At 41.3% G+C, this 23880-nt stretch overlaps 1 protein-coding gene across 2 annotated transcripts in view; it reads right to left on the bottom strand.

Annotated features, from left to right (window-relative positions):
• Nucleotides 1-15930: 15930 nt before the first annotated feature.
• Nucleotides 15931-23880, bottom strand: part of cfdp1 (craniofacial development protein 1) — a 198085-nt gene continuing 190135 nt past the window's right edge. For both annotated transcript variants that reach the window (XM_078544210.1, XM_078544214.1), the window contains one exon: nt 15931-16500. In XM_078544210.1, coding sequence (XP_078400336.1) covers nt 16410-16500 — 91 coding nt within the window. In that variant the 3' untranslated portion in view covers nt 15931-16409. The remainder of the gene's footprint in view (nt 16501-23880) is intronic.

Below are 23880 nucleotides of genomic sequence, written 5' to 3'. Positions count from 1 at the left end.
AAACATAGTGCACACTGTGGTAACAGGTGGTAGCATCTCTGCCGCTGATAGTGTCTCAAACATGAAGAATGTCCAGTTCCTGAGGCAATTATTCATCTTCCCTCAAATATAAACTTAAAAACACAGACAGCTATTTAGCAGGACTGATAAAATACTAAACTGTCTAATAACATTTTAAAAATAAACCTTAATTAAAAACTCTAGAGGTATGAGTGTTCTTAGCAATGTGTTATAACAATGTAAGAATGTTTCTAACGTATCAATGGAGGAATATTGTATTGATTCCATGGTCATTGTTAAGGATTTAAGAATATTGACTTACCATATAAGTCACACAATTTTTTATGTTGCTTTTCAAACTTTGTTGTGAGCTCTCTTGAATGAAACAGCAGCAACCCTGGTGTATTTTTCCCCCTGAAATTTCTCCTCACATCTCTCCTGAAGATGGCAACCTAAGCTGGGTGATGGTCCCTTGAGCTGTGCTGGCTTGACATTGCTCTGTTAGATAGCTACTCTTCAAGTGTGAGCCCAGAATGAGCCTCTTTACATCTGTGCCTGATCCTAATCCTAACCCAACATTCATAGATGTATATTTCTAGTAAGGATTGCTAGATTGCAAGACAAGTGAAGACAAAGGAGGTTTATCTATTCAGAAATACCCAGAAGTCTGCTCATTGCGGTATCTAACTGTCTTTATGTCTAGGTAATTTATGAGGAGCTGGAAATGACAGACTGTTTTTTTCCCCTCCCAAATGTTGGGGCCAATGGGAGAATTTGTATGGCTGCCAGTGTCAGTCAACTGAAATCGCTACTTCAGTTCAGAGGCCGAATCTGGGACATTCTGCTGTATGTGGTTTAATGCTGCATCAGGTATCAGAGTGATTGGTGATGGGGGAAGGGAATCATTCTAGAAATTCTCCTCCCTTGTTGATTTATCAATGTCAATAATCATGCTTTTGTTCTTGAAACGAGAATATCATTCCACTTGCAAACCTTTATAACCACTCATGCTTACGCAGCTCAAGGTTAGGACTGTCTGAGCTGTTCTGACTCACTTGCCTGGCCTGTGGCCAGGAGGATGGGATAATCTTACTGCACAGCTCTCCACAACTGTTGTTATTGTTGATCTATGATTAATTGACAGGATATGCGAATCGACAGGAGTTGACTGTTGCTTCCTACCCTTCACTCAATCCTGTAACAGATCATCTTAATTTTGCATGTTTTCAATGCAAATGAGTCAAGTTAAGAGCCGATGAAGTTCACCTATATATGAGGCAGGGGAGCTCTAGTGACAGGCAGTACATCAATGAACTTCCTTCATAAATATATGGAAAAAAGAACCTGCATAGATAAAATTAAAATTTCAATCATTCACTTCCTTCACCACCGACGCACAGTGGCAGTAGTGTGTACCATCTACAAGATGCACTGCAGAAACTCACCAAGGCTCCTTCAACAGCACCTTCCAAACCTGTGACCTGTGTCACCTAGAAGAGCAAGGACAGCAGATACATGGGAACACCGCCACCTGCAATTCCCCCTCCTAGCCATTCACCATCCTGACCTGGAACTATATCACCGTTCCTTCACTGTCACGGGGTCAAAATCCTGGAATTCCTTTCCTAACAGCACTATAGGTGTACGTACGCCAGATGGACTACAGTGGTTCAAGAAGGCGACTCACCACCACCTTCGCAAGGGCAAGTAGAGATGGGCAACAAATGCTGGCCACTAAAGGACCTCAATAGGCCCAAGGGGGAGATGGCTGCCCAAAGCCTCCACTGCCTCCTGTAAAATTTGAGACAGGTCTGTGGCGGGTCGGTAGACAGGGGGCAGGTCACACGCTGGGTTTTATAAGCCCACCCCACCGACCTTCAAACCTGCCAGCAGTGGAGCGTAAAATATAACCCCATGTGTTTATCTTGTTTCCCATTAAATGAAGCCATGGTATTCACTTCCACTACTCCTTGTGCTTGCACATACTTACCACTCTCCAGGCAAAGAAGTTTCTTTCGAATCCTCTATTTGGTTTATTGATGACTATCTTATATTTATGGCCCCTAGTTTTTGTCTTCCCCATGACTGGAAACACCTTTTCTACAGTTTACCCTCTCAAGCTATTTCAGAATTTTGAAGAGTTCTATTGGCGAAGAAAGTTAAGCCTGTTTGTCTTTCCTGATAACCTTTCAGTTCTGTGAATCTTTTTCACACCTTTGCTAGTGCCATTATATCCTTTTTAAAATATGGAGACTGGAGCTCACTGTACTCTAAGTGTGGTCTAATCAGTTAGTCTGACAAAACTTCTCCGCCTTTCAATTCTACCTCCCCAGAAATGAACACCAGTGCTTATTTTTGTGTTTTTTTTCACAGCCTTATTAAACAGTATCACTACTTTTATGATTTGCGCACGTAGATCCCTTTGCTCCCTTACCTCATATATGCCTTTGTTATTCAAGCAGTGTTTGGTCTCCTAGTTCTTCCTACTAAAATGTAACACCTCATGCTAATCTATATTGAAATTCATTCATCAAACACTTTCTGTATTCTGAGCTTCGCTGGCTGAACATTGTTAGAATATAACTTTACCAATATTATAGAGACTGCTCTTGAACAGCTGAAAACCTTCTAGTACAAGGTGCGAAAGGAAAATGCTACTTGTCACATATTTATCAACAACAAATGTGGGAATTTTGCTTTATTTCATTGGGCTGGTCAGGTAAATCTCCTTTATTTTTGTATTTTTATCCTTGTTCCTGTGCTAGCTGCAGCCAAAGGAGTTACTGCCTGGCCTGCCCTCTGGGTGCAACGATGGGCAATGTAGCTGTTTGCCAGCAGACACGGGTGGTGACCCAGCCCTTCACTCTTCCCTTGTATAATGTTCCTTATTCTCTGCTGGGGGACATCACGTTCCTGCTCAACAAAGCAGCCTGCGAACTGAACAAAATGTCCCTTGATGCTACATCTTGTCCCTGCTTCATGCCACTGAGGATTAGTGGGCCAAAATTCAGCAGCTATTTTAACCTAGTCTTTGTCATCAGCAACCTTTTAAATGCTGATCTAATGTAAGGGCAACATGTCTCAGTATTCATATACTTAACAGGATTTATCAGCTTTTTAAAACTCTTTAATTAGAAGTAAATATAATTTAGGAACATTCTAAATTGTGCCTCTCCCCTCCTTGTTTGTTTATCCTATCTGAATTACTTCTTGTTGGTTTTGCTTGTTCATCTGTTTCAGAGCTGGGACTGAGATGATGGGGCAATCATGCACATCATTCTGTCATTTTTTCTCTTATGATTTGCACATTTCTGCCTCAATTTGTTCAATTTTAAACCACTTGAACGAATCTGACAATCACATCATAGGAACATAGGATTTAGGAGCAGGATTAGGCCATCGTTTTGTGGTCTGGAAAGTTACACCTCTATGGTTTACACTTTACTACTAGGAGGTTTATTTCCTAACATAAGAATTAGGAGATTCAGCTTTGTTACACCTTTGTCCCTGCAAAAAATATGCTTTTGCTTATATGGACAGGAACATTATTGCTTCTCAAGATGAAACATCATACCCTTTCTTTAAACTGTGATTTACGTTTTGTTATCAAGAAAGAGAAAGAACTTGTGTTTGTAATAATGCTTTTCATGTCCTCAGGGTGTCTCAAAGTCCCAATGAAGTAAGTCTGAAGTCAGCTTTGTAAAGTAGGAAGCACGGCAGCCTTGTTTCACACAGCAAGATCCCACAAACAGCAATGTGCAAATGGCCAGATTATCTGCTTGTATGAACAGAAAATGCTGTAAATACTCAGCAAGTTTGGCAGCAATGTGGAGAGAGAAGCAGAGCTAATGTTTCAGGCCAGTGATTCTTCGTCAGAACTGGAAAATGTTACAGATGTACCAGATTGTAAGCAAGCACAGTGACAAGGCAATGCAGGGAGTGGGGGAGGGTGGAAGGATACAAAAGGGAAGGTCTGTGCTAGGCGGGAATGATTAACTAAACAGCACAAGCATTAGCAGCACCTTACGGTCTGAAGAAATGGGAGCAGCGTTATGATCTGAAATTGTTGAACTCTATGTTAAGTCTAGAAGGCTGGAAAGTGCCGAATCAAAAGATGAGGTACTGTTCCTCAAGATTCATTGGAATAGTGTAGTAAGTAAAGGACGGAGAGTTTAGAGTGGGAGGGGAATGGAGAATTAAAATGGTAAGCAACCTGAAGCTTAGTGTCACGCTTGCAGACTAAATGAAGGTGTTCAGCAAAGCGGTCACCCCATCTCCATTTGGTCTTCCCAGTGTAGAGGAACAGTGAATACAATATACAAAATTGAAAGAAGTACAAGTAAATTTCTGTTTCGTCTGCAAAGTGTGCTTGGGGCCCTGGACGGTGGGAAGAGAGGAGGTGAGAGGGTAGGTGTTGCTTCTCCTGCGCTTACATGGAAAGCTGCTGTGGGAAGGAGAGCAGGTGTTAGGGGTGATGGACGAGTGGACCAGAGTGTCGCACAGGGAGCAATGAAAAATGAAGGGAGGAGATAGATGTGTTCAATCGTGGTGTGGCACTGGAGGTGGCGGAAATGACAGCTGGTAGGATGTGAGGTGAGGACATGGGGAACCCCAGGAGGTTCTGGGAGGGAGAGGGTGGGATGAGGGTAGAGGTGCGGCACACAGGATGGACACAGTCAAGGCCACCCTCCAACTTGGTGAAGGGGAATCCTCAGTTGAAAAAGATATCGGAAACACTAGTATGGAAGGTGGGATTGTCAGAACAGATACAACAGAGAAGACAAAATTGGAAGAATGAAAGAGAGTTCTTACAGGAATTGGGGTGGGAGGTGTAATCAAAGTAGCTGCGTAAATCAGTGGGCTTATATTGAATATTTGTTGATAGCCTGTCCCCAGAATAAGGACAGAGAATTCAAGAAAGGGAAGGAAAGAGTCAGAGATGGATTACATGACAACTAGGGAGGGGCGGAAATTTGAGTCAAAGTTGACTTAACTTTTCCAGTTTTGGGGTGAGAGCAGGAAGTAACATCAACACAATCATCAATGCACTGGAAAAAGAGGTGAAGGAAGGAACCCGAATAAGAATGGAAAAAAAAAATTTTTCATGTATCCCATGACAAGTCAAGCATAGCTAGGAACCATACGTGTTCCCACAGTAACACCTTTTATTTGGATGAAGTGTGTGGAGTCAAGGGAAATTGGTCAATGTGGGAACAAGTTCAGTCAGGTGGAGCATGGTGGTGGTGGATGGGAATTGGTTGGGCCTCTGTTCAAGGAAGAAGCGGAGTCTTCTTGAGGCGGGTATGGAATGCAGATGCTTTGGGTGTCCATGATGGAAAGGAGATGATTAAGGCCAAGAAACTGGAAACTGTCAAAGCAGTGGATGTAGGTCAGAGGAAACTGGAGAAGGGGGTGGAGGGGGGGTGGGGGGGGGGTGAAGAAAAGGAATAAATTTTGTGGGGCAAGAACTTGCTGAAACAATGGATCCAACAGGACAGTCCTGTTTATGGATCTTGGGAAGCAGGTAGAGTGGACCTTGTGGGGTTGGGGGACTATGAGAGTAGAGACTGTGGGGGAAGATGTCCAGAGGAGATCAGGTCAGTGACAGTCTGGAAAATGATAGCTTGAAGTTAGGTGGTGGGGACGTGGTCCAGGGGGAGATAAGAGGCAATGTTGGAGAGTCCCCATTCAGCCTCTGCTGGTAGAGACTGACCACTGACCTCATCTTCTCTGGGGATCGTCCCCCTCACCCCCATAGCCTCTAATCTCATCATCCCTCAATCTATTTTTGGTGTTGTTTGTGGGATAAACATTGACTAGAACAGTGGGGAGATCTCTGTTCTTCTGCAAAATAGTGTTTTGGATCATTAACATCCACCAAAGCGAGAAGATGGGGGCTTGGTTTAACATCTCATCCAGATGATGACACCTCCAACAGTGCAGCACTCCCTCAGTACTCCACTGGAGTGTCAGCCTAGGTTTTGTTCTCAATTCTCTGGAGTGAGATGTGAACCCACAACCTTCTGCCTCAGGTGCAAGTGCTAGCACTGAGCCATGGTTAACACAGTCCCACCAATGCAGTAAATGCAGGACATATTCAATATAGAAAACATCATGGTTGGAATTTTACAGTCCCATCGTGGCAGGGCACTGTAAATGCAGTAAGCCATTCAAAATTCCATTGACTTTGTTGGGACCGTAAAATGCCGCCAGCTTAAAATTGCACCTCATAATGCAGAATATGGTCAGATTTCTAAGGCTGTGCATATGCTACCCATTGTTATTGAATGCCTTTGCAGTTTCATTATTAGAAAGTCATGGATACCCGCGAGTGATTACAGCAGACTGACTGACCAAGGATTTTTCAGTTGAACATCATATTTACCTCTCAATTAGATTTTATGGGTGGTTTCATTCTCTTTTGGTTTAAGTTTGTGCCCTTAACATCATCTTTAGAGACAATTTTCATTAATATACAAGAGGCCGACTGTCAGCTTCTTTGATGGGCAGTGACAGTTCCATCGAAGCTTTAATAATTGTACCTTCATTACTATGAATTTAGCAAAAATGTATTTGAATGAATCATCAGTAATTTTGCACCTAGTCACATTTTGTAAAGTTTTAATTGTCTCAAAAACCATTTCTTCTGACTTAATTTCACAGTGTGCCAAATCTTTGAATTTCCAACTACTTTCTACAATAAACTCGCTGGATATTGCTAACTGTCAGCATCTGTTTTAATGTGACACACACCCGTGTTGAATTATGAAAATCAAACATAATATCGTACTTTGGATTAATGGGAATTGATGTCAATGCGAGAACATTGGCATTCATGACCAAAATACAAATAAGAAGTGATTTTACATTCATTCCCTCTCAAGCTATTAAGTTAGTTGCTTTTGTTGGGGGAAAAAATGTCTTTCATTGATAATATTTCCTTAATTTCTTATACTGACATAAAAATATTGATATCTTAATATAAAAGTGTGTCGAATCTGACCTATGTTTAGATCGTTTGGTAGTTGTAAGGAGTTTTGAAAAGAGAATGCAGCTAATTCATCAGATTTTACAGCATGTCAACATTTTTGCATAGGATGCATGTACCCATAGCGCTGACAGCTCTGCCATTCCTAAGGGGCAAGTACTTGACAATTCACCAGGGTATAGGGGCAGATTTGCAACCCAATTAATTTTTTGTGCTATAAAAACATTTTAAGATTTTGGTACAATACAACCTGCCATGAAATAGTCCAACTTTATCCCTCTTCAATGGGAGGGGGAATAAGAACAATGTTGGTTTAGCTTGAGAGTTCTTAATGAAAGTAATAGATCAAATAAGACGAACATTAATCTGTGTACTAATCCCGGTTCAAAGGAGGAGAGCAATGCAATCACATACACGGCGGGGGTGAATTGAACCCAGTCTGCCTGGCAGGAATGGTGACGTGAGACAGTTAAAATTACATTTGAAAACTTACTGCTCTTTTCCTACCTACTGCCATTTTAACCATGCTTCTTTTTTAGTTGGGAGGCTCATGAGTACTTACAAATCGATGGTTCCATGATATCATTAGGACCCTGATGCATTTTTAACTCAACAGTTTGGTAGTTCTGCATAGCACAGCTCTAAGTCAAACCCAGGAACTGGTTGTAGAGGACCTTTGAAGCACAATTTAAAGGATCATTCAGTTGTAGCCACTCAGATCAAAGCGATCTGTATGCTATTGTGCTATTTGGATTTCCAAGTAATTTCCCAGTTTTGGGATTTGCTTGTTTTTGATTTTCTCTGCATTACTCACCTAACTAAACACTCACAGTTGTTAATGGATATCATCCTTGCTTCATTGCTTTGAATGAAGGAGCAGCTGCAGCCTCTAGATTTGTTGAAGTGGAAGCTAGATAAATACACAAGGGTGAAAGGAATAGAAGGTTATGCTGATAGGATTAGATGAAGAGGGCTGGGAGGAGGCTCACATAGAGCAGGTACACCCAACATAGACCAGTTGGGCTGAATAGCCTGTTCTGTGCTGTACGTTCTGTGTAACAACCAGGAGGGGCAGGAGATAGGCCGGCTAGGATACAGAAGAAGAGGAAGATGCTTGCAAAGGTAATACCTAGCGCGCAAGCTTGAAAGTCTAGAGTGAATTTTCTGGATCTCTGAGGAGCAATGCATGAGGAGGCTGTTCTTCTGCAGTTAGATAGTCACTGCTCTCTGCAGCCTACTGCAACAAGACCTGATGTTTGCTGGGCCAGTTGATCATGCTTTCTTTATCAGTGCCTGTCAAAGTCACCACTGCCCTCAACATTTTGGCTTCAGGCTCCTTCCTCGGTACTTGAAGGGACATCTCCAAATCTGCCATGCACAAGTGCTTCAAACCTTATTTACCAGGGCCAATCAATACAGCACCTTTCCCATAGCTGACAATGAGTCACAAGGAGAGGAGTTTTGGGATTGGCAACAGTGATGAGCTTCCCTAGTGGCTCATGTAATCATCAAGGTGTCAGAAGATCAACCACTACCTCGCTCCATTATTGCCGGCTGTGCCTTTAGTTACCAAGACCCTAAACTCTGGAATACTCTCCCCTACACTTCTCTGCTCTCTTACCTGCTTTAAGACACTGCTCAAAACTTCTCTTTGACCAAGCTTTTGGTCATCTGACCTAATATCGCCTTATGTGCACAGTGTCATATTTCATTTTATAATGCTCCAGTCAAGTACCTTGGAGTGTTTTATTACATGAAAGGCACTATATAAATACAAGTTGTTGTTGCCGCCAACAGGGAAGGCTGTCATTCCATTAAAGCCCAGCTAAGATACTTAGAGGATGTTTCTTGAGGATTTATATCAGAGGGCTGTTAGTCTTTGGAATTCTCTTCCATAAATGAGGCTGGATCATTGAATATATTCACGGCCGAGTAAGACAGATTTTTGATCAACAAAGGAATCAAGGGTTACGAGGCATATAAAGGTGGAATTAAGGCCACAGTCAGATCAGCCATGGTCTTATTGAATGTCAGAGCAGGCTCGATGGGCTGAATGGCCTACTTCTGCTCATTTCTTACATTAATCCACGATCATCAGAAAAATTATCATGTAAGCCTGTGCCAGTTGGCAGTTATCATGATGTCTTTATCCTGCACCAGTCAACCACCCCCCACCATTTCTCTTCCAGAAATGTTAGTGGACGATTGCGGGGAACTCCCTTTGCTGTAGAAAAATGTCTTGAAGTACCTCATAGAAAGGTGGGAAAAAAATGGATCTTGACCTTAATAAGTGATTAGGAGGGGTAGACCAAAACCTTTGTCAAAGAGGTGGGTTTTAATCAGGGTCTTAAAGGAGCAAAGGGAAATATAGGAGCAGAGAAGATTAGGGGGATAGTGCCAGAGTGTGGGGCCTGGGACAACTGAAAGTTTGACTGCCAAAGGTGGCACGAATGCACAAGGGGCTAGAGTTAGAGAAACTTAAAGTCGGAAAGATGGGTATTAGGCCTAGAGGAGATTAGAGAGATAAGGAGGGAGAAAGAGGTCCTGGAGGTGGTGAAGCATTAAAGGAAGCTGGTGTGATTGGATTTATCAAAGTTTGAAGCACCATTGCTACAGTCAAGGAGAATGTGATTTGTGACTTCTACAGGAAGTTTCTACAAAAGATGATATGCTATGTGTTATGACCAAGTCTGGAGGGGTGGATAAATTCCCCTCTTTCCACTCCTGAGATTGGTAGTAACAGAGTTTAAATTTTTTTAAAAGTTGTCATTTTTTTTCCCGATTCTGTATGTAAAGCTATATGAAGAAATACGCCAGCTAGACCTCGAGTTAACAAGTAAGGAATTAGTTTTGTTAAAAACTCACTGACGTAAAAGTATAAAACTTATTAAAAAGGTAAAAACACATTCCAAATCCCATGATACACACACACATGCAAAACAGTTACAGGATGCTGGAGGTGGAATTGATAAGAGTTAAAGTCCGCAAGTAAAAACATACGTTCCGTTGTTCCTTTGGCGGTCTTGAAATTCCAGGGGTGTTGCAGCTGGTGTAAGCTAGTTGTTTTTCTAGAGCCAGTCTCTTTTAAACTGTAATCCATTTTTTTCCAAAGTGGATGCAATGGCACTTGCAGTTCCTTTCGATTAATATTCTCTATCTCTGTGATGTATTCCAAAATGTAATAGAGATGGGGTCCTGAAATTCAGAATAGCAGGGAAAGAGAGATGATGTTACATTGTGCAGTCTTCTTCTGGATGTAACTTTCTGCATACTTTTGCTGTATCAGACAAGCTTAGAATCATTACTTTTCACATGCGGGACTTCAATCATGTGACAGCTGGCTATCGGCACACAATGTAGGGCAATCCATATATACAAAAGAGCTTCAATCTCCCATTGTCAAAGCTATAAAGATACCATTGAAACAGATAAGGGGTACTTAGCATCTCCTTGTGTAATGAGTTTTGTTAGTCCTTCTTTGTTCTTGGAAGTTTCTGGAGTCATGAAGTCTGATGGCTTATTGTCCTTATGTTTTGCAGAGAGTTCAGACAATGGCAGGTGTGAAGTCCATCAGGCGAATTGCCTAGCCATTTTCCTTCATAATCCATGCTTAGAGGCTTCTAGAAGCTTGGCCAATTTGTAGGTCAGGTGACTTCTGCAACCATTTTAAAAGTGCTTTTGTGTTTCTAGCTGTTTCTTTTCCTTTTTAAAAAAAACAACCCAAGGCATTACACCATCCAGTGAAACTAATGATTAATATTCCACATTGCACATGACACATTGTCATGACACATGCCACTTCTTCACTAAAAAACTTGGAACACAAGCAGCAAGCAATATAAAGGAAATTCTAACAAGTTTGAAGTGGACTACATCTAAATCCCAAGGTAGAAGAGCTGAATAATTGGACACAGCTAGGAGGAGCTATTTCAGAAAATGAAACTTTGGGATCAAGCAAGTATCCCAACAGAAGGAAAAACTGTGGTGATATTTCCCAGCCAATGAAAACTTTAACCTCATCATATATGTGTGTATGTATGTATATATATCAGAATATATGTATGTTGAATAAAAGAAAAAAAATCATTGGATCACTTCCAAAGATATCTCTCATCAAACACTTAAAATGTTTCAATTTAATACTGTGAAAGCATTAAGTAGGGAAAGGATATGCAATTGATTACAGAACATGCTGGAAAAAACATAACAGGTCTGGCAGCATCAGTGGAGAGAGAAACAGTGTTAACGTTTCAGGTCTGTGGCCTTTCATCAGAATCCTGACCTGAAACAATAACTGGGTTGCTTTCCTTAGATGCTGCCAGACCTGCCGAGTATTTCCAACATTTTCTGTTTTTATTCTAGATTTCCAGCTGTAATTTGTTTTTGCGTGTAAGTGGTTATGCTGATAATTCCAAATGTGTATCAGCTAGTCTGTTTCCATCAGGTCTTGAAAATAAGTGGCTTGGTTGGAGAGTCTGCAACTTCTGAGAAGGCTTTAAGAAAGTCCAATTGCTAAGGACCATATTTAAAGATGAAGACGCTCTTGTTAATGTAGTGTATGTATTAGGATCTTCACAGGATTCAGGTGTATGTTGCTGAGTACAATGACTCAGTTATGGGAATATTTCTTGGCTGTACAGTGATAAACACTGATTAAGACTACACTGCAATATTTTGCCTAATGCAAACAGGCTTTAGTCTGTAATCTCTGTCTCAATCATAGTGCCAATAAAGAACAGGTTTGAACTAATTACAGTGGTTCCTGCAGTCAGAACCATGTCAATATCAGAACCAATATCTTTCCCCAACACCTCATGTTGCGACAATATGTCTGAGATACCAAAACAAGATGATGCAATCTCCTTAATCCATGATAAATACAACCTAAATGTAAGTATAACAATTATATTTGTTTTCCATGGTGTAAACAGGGACATACTGTGGAGTTATCTGATTGTGTTCACCTACTTGGGTTAAAACCATTTCCAACAGACTCTTGTCATATGTTGTCAACACAATGTTCACTGGTTCAGATGAGAATCGGGTTTCGAAGTTGTTCATCTAAATTTCAAATGCTATCAAGAAAATGTGGTGCAATTACATTTTACGCAGTAGCTGAATAGTGAAGCATTCCTGTAGTGGTATGCTATCCCAAATATGCCTCAATGTCTATCTGAGTATCATCACAGTGCCGTGTTTCTTGAAAGAAAGTGACTTTCTGCAGAAATGTGATGCCGTTACCTTCTTTTCCCCTTCTAATTCATTCCACAACGTTTATTGTAATGGATGCTCCCCCCCCTCCATTTGCTTACTAGTTTTGATGTCAGGGAGGGAGCACAATCATGCTGGAATTGCAAATTATGATCAGAAGGATGTGATAACACGTTCCTGTTGTCCGTTTTTGATAGAAGACAAATTAAAGCTAGCCACTTTTTGTAATACAACAAAAGTGTTGGCAAAGAAAATGTTACTCCTGGTTGAGAATGTTGAATTTTTCATCTGTAGTTGCACTTGTGTTGTAGTTGTTTCTCTATCATTCACTCCGCATGCAGCGTATCTTGAAGAAATGGACGTTTGGTTTGGCAGCTTTGTATGATCTGTGCATCATCTGTCATGAGCTGGAAACAGAACGAAAAGACCAGTGTCACCTTCCTATTGGCAGATGGCAACACCATCACACCAGAGGTAGTGGCCAAGAACTTCATTGGCACCATGATCGTTTTATACCTAAACATCCAATATGGTGGGCAATATGTGTGCACTCCTCCCCAGCAGGTGGTGTGCAAATCACCATATTGGATCTGTAGACAGCCAGACCTGTCCAAAGCCTGGACCAAGGCCTCCAGTGTCAGAGAAACCCAGTGCCCTTTCTGGACCTCTCCCACTCATCTTCCCAAGTTTCCCTGTTGTCTACAGTGAGAGAGCACCTGCCATTTAAGAGGTGCTAGCTACCATTCAGTGGCATCAGCAAAGCCTGATTTCCTGCCTTTCCTCTGCCCCAAACAGACATGCAGCCTATGAATAGCATGGATAGAACTGGCTGCACTGAATCATTATCATGAGGTGCCCAATTTCACGTGTTCTCCAGCTTGTGCCCAGTCCTCCACACCGTTTTCAGTCACAAACGAATTTGTAAGCCATAGCTCCGTAAAAGACAATACCACACAGTATCATCCCTTCGATATTGAATGCTTGTACAGTCTGCAAGAATTTGCAATGGCTTTTATGTCTCCAATCCATTGTGCATGGACTTAAATTTTCACTGTTGAATTCCACAGGGTGAAATTAACATTCCACTAGAAGCCTACCCTATCAGTCTGGAAATTCTAGAAAGTGTCAACTTGTTGTAGATTTATTTTTGGTCTGGAAATCGTCCTTCTGGAGTGAAAATGCATTTGTTTTATGTAAACATTTTATACAACCAATCTAAAGTTACTGTGAAGCGAGCAGTTAGAGTTCTGATATCTACACTTTGATAGGTACTAACAGATTGTCAGATAGGGAAATAAATCATTGTGTCATGATGGTCAGGAATGAAACTGGAACTCTCAAACAGCTGGGATTCATTTGATAATATCTGGATTGATGTTGGTAAGGCTCCTAATAATTATTTTTACCGGCAGTGCCCTGGCCATACAACAAACCACGTATTTTTTGTTGCCGCACTAATTGTTTTGGGACAATGTTTTTGTTTGTTCTGTTTAGTTACTTCTGAGGTCTCCCCGGGTTTCATTCTACATCCTAACTGAAAGAACTGGCAACTTGCACCCAGATTACTAATGGAGTCAGCCTCAAATCAACCTGCAGAATGTGAGACTATGGAAAATTCATCTTCCAAGGCACACTTTCTTCTTCATTAGGGAAACACATGCATTGCTCTGCAACTTCTCCTAATGGCATAGCTTAGGCTGGGAACTTATTCCTATGGCGGGCGGGCTGGGCGGGAGCAGGCAAGGGCGGGCGTGGAGCCATTCACCACCCACAATCGGCTGTGTGCCGCCATTTTATGCATTGGCCTGCCCATCATAACGCGCGGCCGGTAGCGCTCAATGCTACCTGTGTAGACGGGGGAAGGAGGGAGAGTCGGGACCTGCGCTCTTTCACGCATGCGCACAAAAGAGCACGGCAATCTCCGAGGCACGGAGCTGCCTCAGGAAGATTGAATAGACAATAAAACAGTTCCAATAAATGATGTAAAAATTTATTTAAACATGCTCCCTCATGTGACAGTGTCACATGAGTTGGGACATGTTTGTAAAGGTGGGAAAATTAATTAATTTATTTTATAAAAGCTTCAGGAAACCTCATCCCGCCCGTGTGGATGAGGTTTCCTGAAAAATGCGAAGGCCGCCTGGGCTTTTCGCCTGCCTGCCAACCTTAAGGTTGGGCGGGCAGCGTTCTTACGTACTTTAATTAATCCCTTAATGGCCTTAATAGGCCCTTAACATTTCAGCGGGTGCATAGTGACTCCGGAAAGTGCCCGCCGAACGACATATCGCGATGACTTCAGGACGCATGCCTGATGTCATCGCGCGTCATTTTATGCGTCGCGTGTCGGGCCTGCCCCCGCACGCCGACCAGAAGATTCTGCCCAATATGTTGGAGGACAGCAATGGTGAATTGTTGTACCAAGCAGCAGCTCTAAAGCACTGCCTCACTTTTCTTATAACTGTGACTTTCTCTAATTTTTTTCTTGCAATATGGCAAGGCCTCATTTACTGCCCATCTGTAGTTATTCAGAAAGTGGCTGTGGGTCCTCTCTTTGTACCACTGCAGTTCTTATACTGATGGTACTTCCACAATGGTATTGGGCAGGGAGTTCCAGGGTCCTAACTCCAGTTGAAGGGATGGTGGAACATGATCAAGTCAGAATAGGCAAATAGGCTTTGGATAAAATATATTATCTAAAAAGGGGCATTTTTGGTATTGCAGCAACCCCTCCGTAGTGGCAACCAGGACTAGGTGATCAAATATGTAGATAACCATCAGACTTAAAGCATTGTGCTACTAGCTGAGCCAAGCTAGCACAGCAAGGTTACATGTGAAGGCAGAAACAGTTTGGAAGAAAGGAATCCCACTCCTGGCTCTGATTTTTTATCCTTCTCTGGAACATAGCTTTCCCCTGGCAGCTACCTCGTTTCTAGCAGCCTAGCCACCAGATGGGGAAATCGCAGGGACAAAGTTACATTCTCACACTCTGTGGTGCAGTAACATACTGTCTAACTGAATTAACTACTAGATTATGGCACACAATATTCAGCAAATAAATTACACAGAATTTGACAGCATGGAAACAGGCTATTCAGCCCAACAGGTCTATGTTGGTGTTTGTGTTTCACACGAGCCTCCTCCCAACTTATTTCATGTTACTGTATCGACATTCCTTCTATTTCTTTCTTCTTCATGTACTTATCTAGATTTCCCTTAAATATATCGGTGGTTTATAGTGTTGAAAATACAATCAAGCAATTATAATGAGCTGATATTGCTTATGGGACGGGGTTCCCTTTGCAATTGCGGCCAATACAGCCTATGATAACTGCCCAAAATAATTATTAATACTGCCCATGGTGTAGTTGGATCTATTCCAGCACATCTTCAATGCTTACCAACAGAGGCCCTGCACCAGTACTGTCAGATCACTGAGCCAATGTTGCTTAATATTATTAAAGTACTCTGCAATGATTAAAAGTGGGAGGTATGTAAAATGTGCACATGAATTGATATCTGGTTTCGTCCATGGTCTTCAAAAAACCAAGTATGCCCAAGAACAAGCCTCCAGTTTTACACTTTTCTCATTTTTCCTTCAAAATGTTAAATTGGTATTTTCTGTATTAATCGTCAAATCTTTTGCAATGTTTAGTGTTCAAATATTAAAGCGGTTTAATAGGAGTGTTATATAAAGCTGAACTTGCAGGAAAGATAGAAACAATGACTCTAGGTCAAATTAATTTTCATTTTAATTTGTATAGACACATTGGCAATGTCATGATTGAGATTGCAGATATTAAAAGAATTCACAGAACTAAAGTACAATTTTTTTTTTGTCCTTGCAGAACAAAAACTAACAGTACTGTCACCAAATAACAACGATGTAAGAGTCTTGCCAAGTATTAAGTTCTAAAACATGCAATGATCTTTGTCACCTCATTGAACTTGCTGCAGTCATAAAAAGAGAAAAAAATAGTCAAGACCCACTATTAGTCACTATCCAACTATCTATTGATCGTTTAAAAAAAAATCTTTAACATAAGGTTAACAATTAAAAATGCAATGGAATCCACAGGAAGGAAAAGGCTGGACATTGCTTACAGTACGTGTGGGACAGTCACAAACCATCGCCTCCTGGGGCACTGGTAATATGTGCTGAGTAGTTCAGATACACATTTACATTAAACAACAGACTTCTGAGAGATTAATGTCACGGCTTCATGTTACTGAGCCGGATGTCACGTTCCAGCTCAAACTGCCGGTGATCGACTCTGTCCAGGAAAGCTTTCCGTTCGATGTATCTGGGGAAAGAAAGATTGTATATTAATTTACAAGGGAGGTTTGATGAGATTTTTGTAACTGGATTTTTGTAGTATAAAAAAAACGAGTAATAGCAGCAGGAAGTGCTGGAAATGCACAGCAGGTTTGACAGCGTTTGAAGACAAAGAGATGGGTTAATGTTTCAGATGTAATCCATGCTGATGGGCCTGCTGTGGATTTCTAGCATGCCTCCATTTTTATTTCCACTTCCAGTGTTTGTAGCTTTTTCTATGAAAAGAAACATACTTGTAAATCATTTGGCGTCAATAGTGTGATATCTAAGCAGAGGACAGCATCTCATGATGCTGTAATTCACTATCACAACATTTGAAAAAAACATAACCATGGAATATTACCTACAAATTAAGGCTATATTTTACATCAAATTTACAAATTTGCTATATTTTACATCAGCCCATACGCCAGACAAGCGTGAGCCCACTGCATGACTGGTGAACAACACAACACTAAGGCCATCCCTCTTGCAGTGATCAAACACCATGCCTCTAATTTTGGCTTCCTGTGTCTAGCAGAATGCAGGCAGGGGGGCAATTAAAATGGACTGGGGGTCTTACTCATTCCTTTCCAACCCATCTGATTATTTGCCCCGAGCCTGCACTATCCTCTTTAAATATGCAAACCAGGCTTCGGTCATGTCATCATGCCCCATCTGCTCCTTTAATTGGAGGCCTGAGCAGAGGGCCAGGGATGGCTCCCCTGTTGGCTCAATCCAACTAGAAGTTGGATCAAGGGACGGAAGACATTCAGAAAAGGCAGGTTTTACAACACTTATCAGGTATCCTCACTCAGTAGTTTCTGCTGGTTTTGGGTGGGAGTAAGGCTTGGATGTGTAAATGAGGCCTGGGAGTTAAAATCTCTCCAGGCCTCGACATGTGAGCTGTTACTCACCCAGGCTCTTGGCATAGAATGATTGACTCTGATAAAATCAGAGCTTGTGTTTTTGTTAACCCCACTCTAAATTTGCATCTTTCTTCATTTACTTTTCCTCTGCTAAGGTAATAACTCATGCTACCAGACACACAGATCAGCCAAAAACAGGGGCTATAATTCCATATGGTTCCACGGATGCAGAATAATCAGCAATCTGCAGTGGGAGCTCAATCTCCAGGTAGATTGATTGTATTTATATCATCCCCTGGCAGTCTTGCTGAGATTAGCTAATTCAGCTGGACCAGGGAATGACCCTGAAATCTTCCTGGCACATCACACAGTGCATCTACCCACTGAGAGCCATTTAACTTCAATTTTTAGGATAATCAAGCTTAGTCTGTCAGGTAGAGATGGCAACTGGGCAATATTTGGATGAGGAATGGCCTTTAAAAGAAATATTCATGAGACAGAACGTGCTTCTATGCGCGAGAAAGAATATGTTGTGCAGCAGCACTGTGTGGGAGACGCATGGTTATTTGCCAGTGATTGCACATGCACAGTAATTAACACATTTTACAGGAGCTTCTTAAAAAACAAAAACACCATTATTCCCAGTGTTGTGCTTTTACTATGTTTGTGTTCAGAATGCAATCAGTTCATCCTTAGGCCTGCAGGAACTGATCTCAGCAGTCAGAGTTTTTAGCCACAAGATCAGAATGCTCAAAACATGCGTAATGACAAAGAATGAACCCAAGCAAACACTATAACCTCCCGCCGAGTTAATTAAGGAACATCTGATGATGAAAGCAGATTCAGCAAAGCAAAAGGAGGTCCAGCAGGGTAAACAGAGGTTGCACTATGCATTCAAGACAAGCCAAAATGAAATAAGGAGGATGTTTAAATGTATTGAGAGGAGATTGTTTTTGCTGAAGCTATTCTCATTCCAAAATGAAACCCTTTATAATGTACCAAAGGTTTTTTAAAAATATACAAGGAAAGGTCAATTAAATCACAAGAAAACGTGTACGCAACACTAAGATGTCAATTTAGATGTAGAAATCTCCAGGCAATGCACCCAATTTCACTTTCCCATTCCTTCATTTCATTATCGGCTAAAGTTAATTTCATAACCAAAGCACAACCATAAACTGTCTTCCTGCTTAGGAGCCTACACACAAGCTTAATGTAACATAAAACAAAAACAGAATTACCTGGAAAAACTCAGCAGGTCTGGCAGCATCGGTGGAGAATAAAAGAGTTGACGTTTCGAGTCCAACCTGACCCTCGGTGGAGAAGAAAAGAGTTGGACTCGAAACGTCAACTCTTTTCTTCTCCACCGATGCTGCCAGACCTGCTGAGTTTTTCCAGGTAATTCTGTTTTTGTTTTGGATTTCCAGCATCCACAGTAGCTTTTTGTTTTTATCTTAATGTAACATAGTTCATTCCATGGAGGATGAAACAAAACACCCACAGTGAAAGCTGGTGCACAAAGGCAGTTGCTTTCTTAGAGACTCTGTTGGCATTCAGTCTTCTTAGGAATAGCTCCATCTCGGATTTATCACTTGGAAAAACCGCAGGCACTTTCCCTTCTTGCATCCAAGAGGGAAATGGAGCATTGAGACTTTTTCAAACTGGCTCTTAGGTTTGTTTTTGTTCAAGTAATTTCTAAATACACAAACTGAAGTCTTTGCTGGTATTTTGCTAAAATTAAACTCCGAAATCCAAAATGCCAAATTAAATGCCATAAAGCTCCGATCACAATTCTCAATTCTGTACATTTTTTTTAAGACTCAGAGCTCTTTCACTCCCTCAAATATATTTTGTTTTTCTCTTTTTGGTTATACTTAACAAAAAAGGATCATTCCCTTGTCAGCAGGACAACTGATAAAAATTTCCTATTCCTGAGCCTATGCTGCTAAATGGGGAGAGGGAGAGTGCAAGAGCCTCGAGTTGACCCAGCACCACCTGAAGCCCGGTTCTTCTCTTTGACAGCACATTCAGATTGGAAACTCTCAACCTGACACAATCCCACATCAAAATGAGCAACAGCCCAGGGATACGCCACCCCTTATCAAAAACAGCAGCGATTAAAAATTCTCTAAGGTTCTGTACACCCTGACAGGACAAACAAATGACAAAGAATAGCATCAATCTGGATTTTAAAAGAATTTCACTCCTCAGGAGGTTAAAAACACAGAAATAGCATCTAGCAACCAGAAAATGGATTTGTAGATGACTCAACCTTACTACACCCCTACCCACACCCACATCATCCCAAACTTGATATGTAGATCAGCACAGTCTCCTTGAAGGAAATTATAGGCGAATAACAAAATTAGACAGTGTGAAAATTACTTCTAATTTGCGACTGAATGCAGAAACTCATATGATTTTAAAACATACAAGAGAACTTTCAAATTTAGTCTGGTTTATCAGACAGCAGTCAAGTCCTAACAAACTTGTATACAAGTGAAAGGAACACTCACATAGATTTGGGCAATTAGTACTATTTTACACAGAGAAACTACATGGAACAGCTGTCATGTTATTCTGATCAGAGTTGTGTACATATCCTTGAGTGGATTCATATTACAAAGCTATAGTTGTTTAATATCACAGTGTTACTAAAATCAACCATGATTGTTGCAAGAGATTGGTGAGTGGATTGGGAAGAAGAGTGCATTTTTCCACTGAAAGAGTTCTGAAAAAGAAATTGAAATTTGCATGTAGTCTTCATTGGTTCATCGGCCGGGGGTTCGGCATCTTCACTGTTGGGGATTAGGACAAACTGCACTGTATTTAATTGGCAAAAGATTGCAGGGGAAGTTAGGAATTGCAGACACTTAAATCTGGACCTGGGGAATGGAAGCAATCAATTCCTGGAATTGTAAAAAAGACACACTGCTGCTCTATCAAAAAATAAGTTGTAGGAACAGCATCGCCCCCGCAAAAGAATAAATTAGTTACAAACTGAGCATCAGATAAAGTCCAAAGAGTCATACTTTACAAAAAGAGTAGAGGTGTGGTGCTTAAAACACCTGGCTTCTTCTGCAAATGGATAGTCTTGTCAATTATTTTTTGGGTACGAGTCTATTATGCGCCTCTGCATCCCCATTATGAGATGGTGATCAAAATCAACTTCAGATCACCAAATTTTGTGATCATCAATTTCTACTAAACACCAAGTTGGAATTGGTAGCTTTGAAACCAGTTGAGTGATTTGATTGCTCAGTTCACCCTTATGCACTGGATAAAACCACTTTTATAGCCAATGCTTAGCTGATTGATTGGTAAGATGGACTAATAAGTTGTCATTTCAATGAATCACTCATTTTTGCCCTGGTTCAAGTGGTTTATGGCAATGGTCGGAATCCCAGGTTAGATTACAGCCTTCATTTCACTTTCCACCATGTTGGTCCACATGTAGCATGGCAGCAATTAATTAATGACAATTAAAAACAGAGCTGAACAGATGTAGCTCAGTTGGCAAATGAACTTCCAAATTTGGAACAAAACCATGCAGCCCAGGAAAATTGCAGGTTTGATCTTTGCTCAATGCTGAGTTAGCTGGTATCGTCAGGGACCGTGATAGGGGTAGTGCTATGGACTTCAGTTATGTCACCAACTAGGAAGTAAAAAAATGAAATCAGCCAGTGCTCACACTCCTGATTGCTATCCAGTGACTGCTTTTTGGAAACATATGTATTAACAATGGATAAAGGCCAGAGCAGGCTTAGCTATGCAGCCCTCATGATTGAATGGCCTGCTGACATTCATTGTCTTGGTTTATGTATGAAGGAGAGCCACTTGGGGTGAGATACTGGTGAGCTGCTGCATCCCAGCAAAAATCAGTGCCTTCAGAAGGAGGAAGACGTTTTGAATACAATGTAGAGCTGAAGTTATGATAATATCACCATTGTAGAACAATATAGTCACTTAACTCACAGCAGGGTTCATAGAATTACAATATACTCAGAATTAGGAGGAAATTATGAAACTAGCATACAACCAGCACAGAATACAGATCATAAACCACAAGAATGAAGCTTCATTGCTTTACTTTCATCCTCAGAATCTCTCAGTTGAATACTCCCACCAAGAACCTTCAAGTATTGATTTAGAATACATTGCAGATAATGATTCTTTTGATCTCCATTGAAAGGAGCTAATTCTTTTAATGTGTGTATCTGAATGCAACTATCGCACATGACATAAGACCTTACTTAATGGGGAATTTGTATGGTCAGGTTATTTCAACTATCACACAAAAACTCTGTGTATATCAAGTAACGATAAACTGCAGCAGTAGCATATTCAAAATCGAAGGGTAGAGCTCCAGTGCATCAAACCACTTTCCATTTATTGTTGATGGATTGATTTTCATATTCAAGAACACAACAACTTACGTTTAACACAGTAAAATGTCCCATGACGATTCACAGGAACATTTTCAGTCAAAATTTGACAGAGTCACAAGAAGAGATTTTAGGACAGATGACCAAAAGCTTGGTTAAAGAGGCTTCTTAAAGGAGGAGTCAGAGGTAAAGAGGCAGAGAGGTTTAAGAAGGGAATTCCAGAGCTTAGGGCCTAGGCATCAGAATGCACAGCCACAAATGGTGGAGCACTGAAAATCAAATGAAAGGAAGGTTGTAAAAAGGTCCATCAGCAACTTCTAAAGCAGCCCTCTTGATTGGCATGCCATGCACAAACATTCACTCCAACTAGAAGGTGCCATTCCCATTGTTAGAGACACTAACGCTTGGGAGAAAGGCAGGAGGGAAGCAAAGAAAAACTTAGATAAAGTACTGGTCCAACCATAAAACATTCTAGAATATCCTTTAATGAAGGTACATCTCACTGAACACTGTCAATTCACTGGCATGGTTCCACAAGAAGAGCAGTACATTTTTAGAAGTGTAGTTACTTTGTGTAATTTTGTTTCAATTAGTTCTTTTGATTAACTTCTGATTGAATGGCTTAATTGGCCTCTGGTACATATAGCATACATAGTTTATGAACTGTAGAATACTCAGTCCATTCCATGCATGAGAAACGTCTTCATGGCCCATATGTCACAAAGGAGTTATAATGGTTGTTTCTTGAGTGGGACTCAGGATGTAAATGTATTAGACGCAGTTCAGAAAAGGTTTACTAGACTAATATAGTACCAGCAATGTGTAGGTTGTTCTTTGAGAAAAGATTGGACAGGTTAGGCTTGTATCCACTGGAGTTTGGAACAGTAAGAGGCGACTTGATTGAAACACAAGATCCTGAGGGGTCTTGACAAGGTGGATTTGGAGGTTAAATTCAGATCAGCCATGATCTTATTGAAAGGCAGAGCTGGCTCGAGAGGCTGAGTTTTAAAAAAATTCATTTATATAATGTGGATATTGTTGGCTAGGCCTGCATTTATTGCCCATCCCTAACTGCCCATGAGAAGGTGGTGGTGAGCTGCTTTCTTGAAATGCTGCCGTCCATGTGGTTTAGTAACACCCACAGTGCTGTTAGGGAGGCAGTTCCAGGATCTTGACCCAGTGAAGGAACGGTGATATATTTCCAAGTCAGGATGGTGTGAAGAATGGGGGGCGGGATGGAACTTCCAGGTGGTGGGGTTCCCATGTGTCTGCTGCCCTTATCCTTCTAGATGGTAATGGTCGTGAGTTTGGAAGGTGCTGTCTAAGGAGCCTTGGTGAGTTTCTGCAGTGCATCTTGTAGATGGTACACACTGCTGCCATTGTGCATCAGTGGTGGAGGGAGTGAATGTTTGTGCATGGCATGCCAATCAAGAGGGCTGCTTTAGAAAAGTTACAGCACAGAAGGAGGCCATTTGGCCCATCTTGTCCATGCCAGCCCGAGAACACCCAGGTGCCCTTTCTAATCCCACCTTCCTGCACCCGGCCCATAGCCCTGCAGCTTACAGCACTTTAGATGCAGATCCAGGTACTTTTTAAAAGAGTTTAAAGTTTCTGCCTCTACCACCAACTTGGGCAGTGAATTCCAGACACCCACTACCCTCTGCGTAAAAAAGTTCGTCATGTCCCCCCTACACCTTCTGCCACTTATCTTGAATCTATGTCCCCTGGTTCTAGAATTCTCCACCAAGGAAAACAATTTTATCCTGTCCACTCTTTCTGTTCCCCTCATAATTTTGTACACCTCAATCAAGTCACCTCTCAGCCTTCTTTGTTCTAAGGAAAATAACCCCAACCTATCCAATCTCTCCTCGTAGCTACACTTTTCTAACCTTGGCAACATTCTTGTAAACCTCCTCTGCACTCTCTCCAGAGCTATTATGTCCTTCGTAATGTGGTGACCAGAACTGCACACAATACTCCTGTTGTGGCTTCACCAGTGTTTTATACAATTCCAACATTATATCCTTACTTTTATATTCTATACCTCTGCCAATGAAGGAGAGCATTCCATATGCCTTCTTTACAACCTTGTCTGCTTGAACTGCTGCCTTCATG

This window comes from Cetorhinus maximus, chromosome 6 (assembly GCF_964194155.1).
Source record: "Cetorhinus maximus chromosome 6, sCetMax3.hap1.1, whole genome shotgun sequence".
In the NCBI taxonomy this organism is placed as follows: Eukaryota; Metazoa; Chordata; class Chondrichthyes; order Lamniformes; family Cetorhinidae; genus Cetorhinus; species Cetorhinus maximus.
This window is presented reverse-complemented; position numbering and strand designations above follow the sequence as displayed.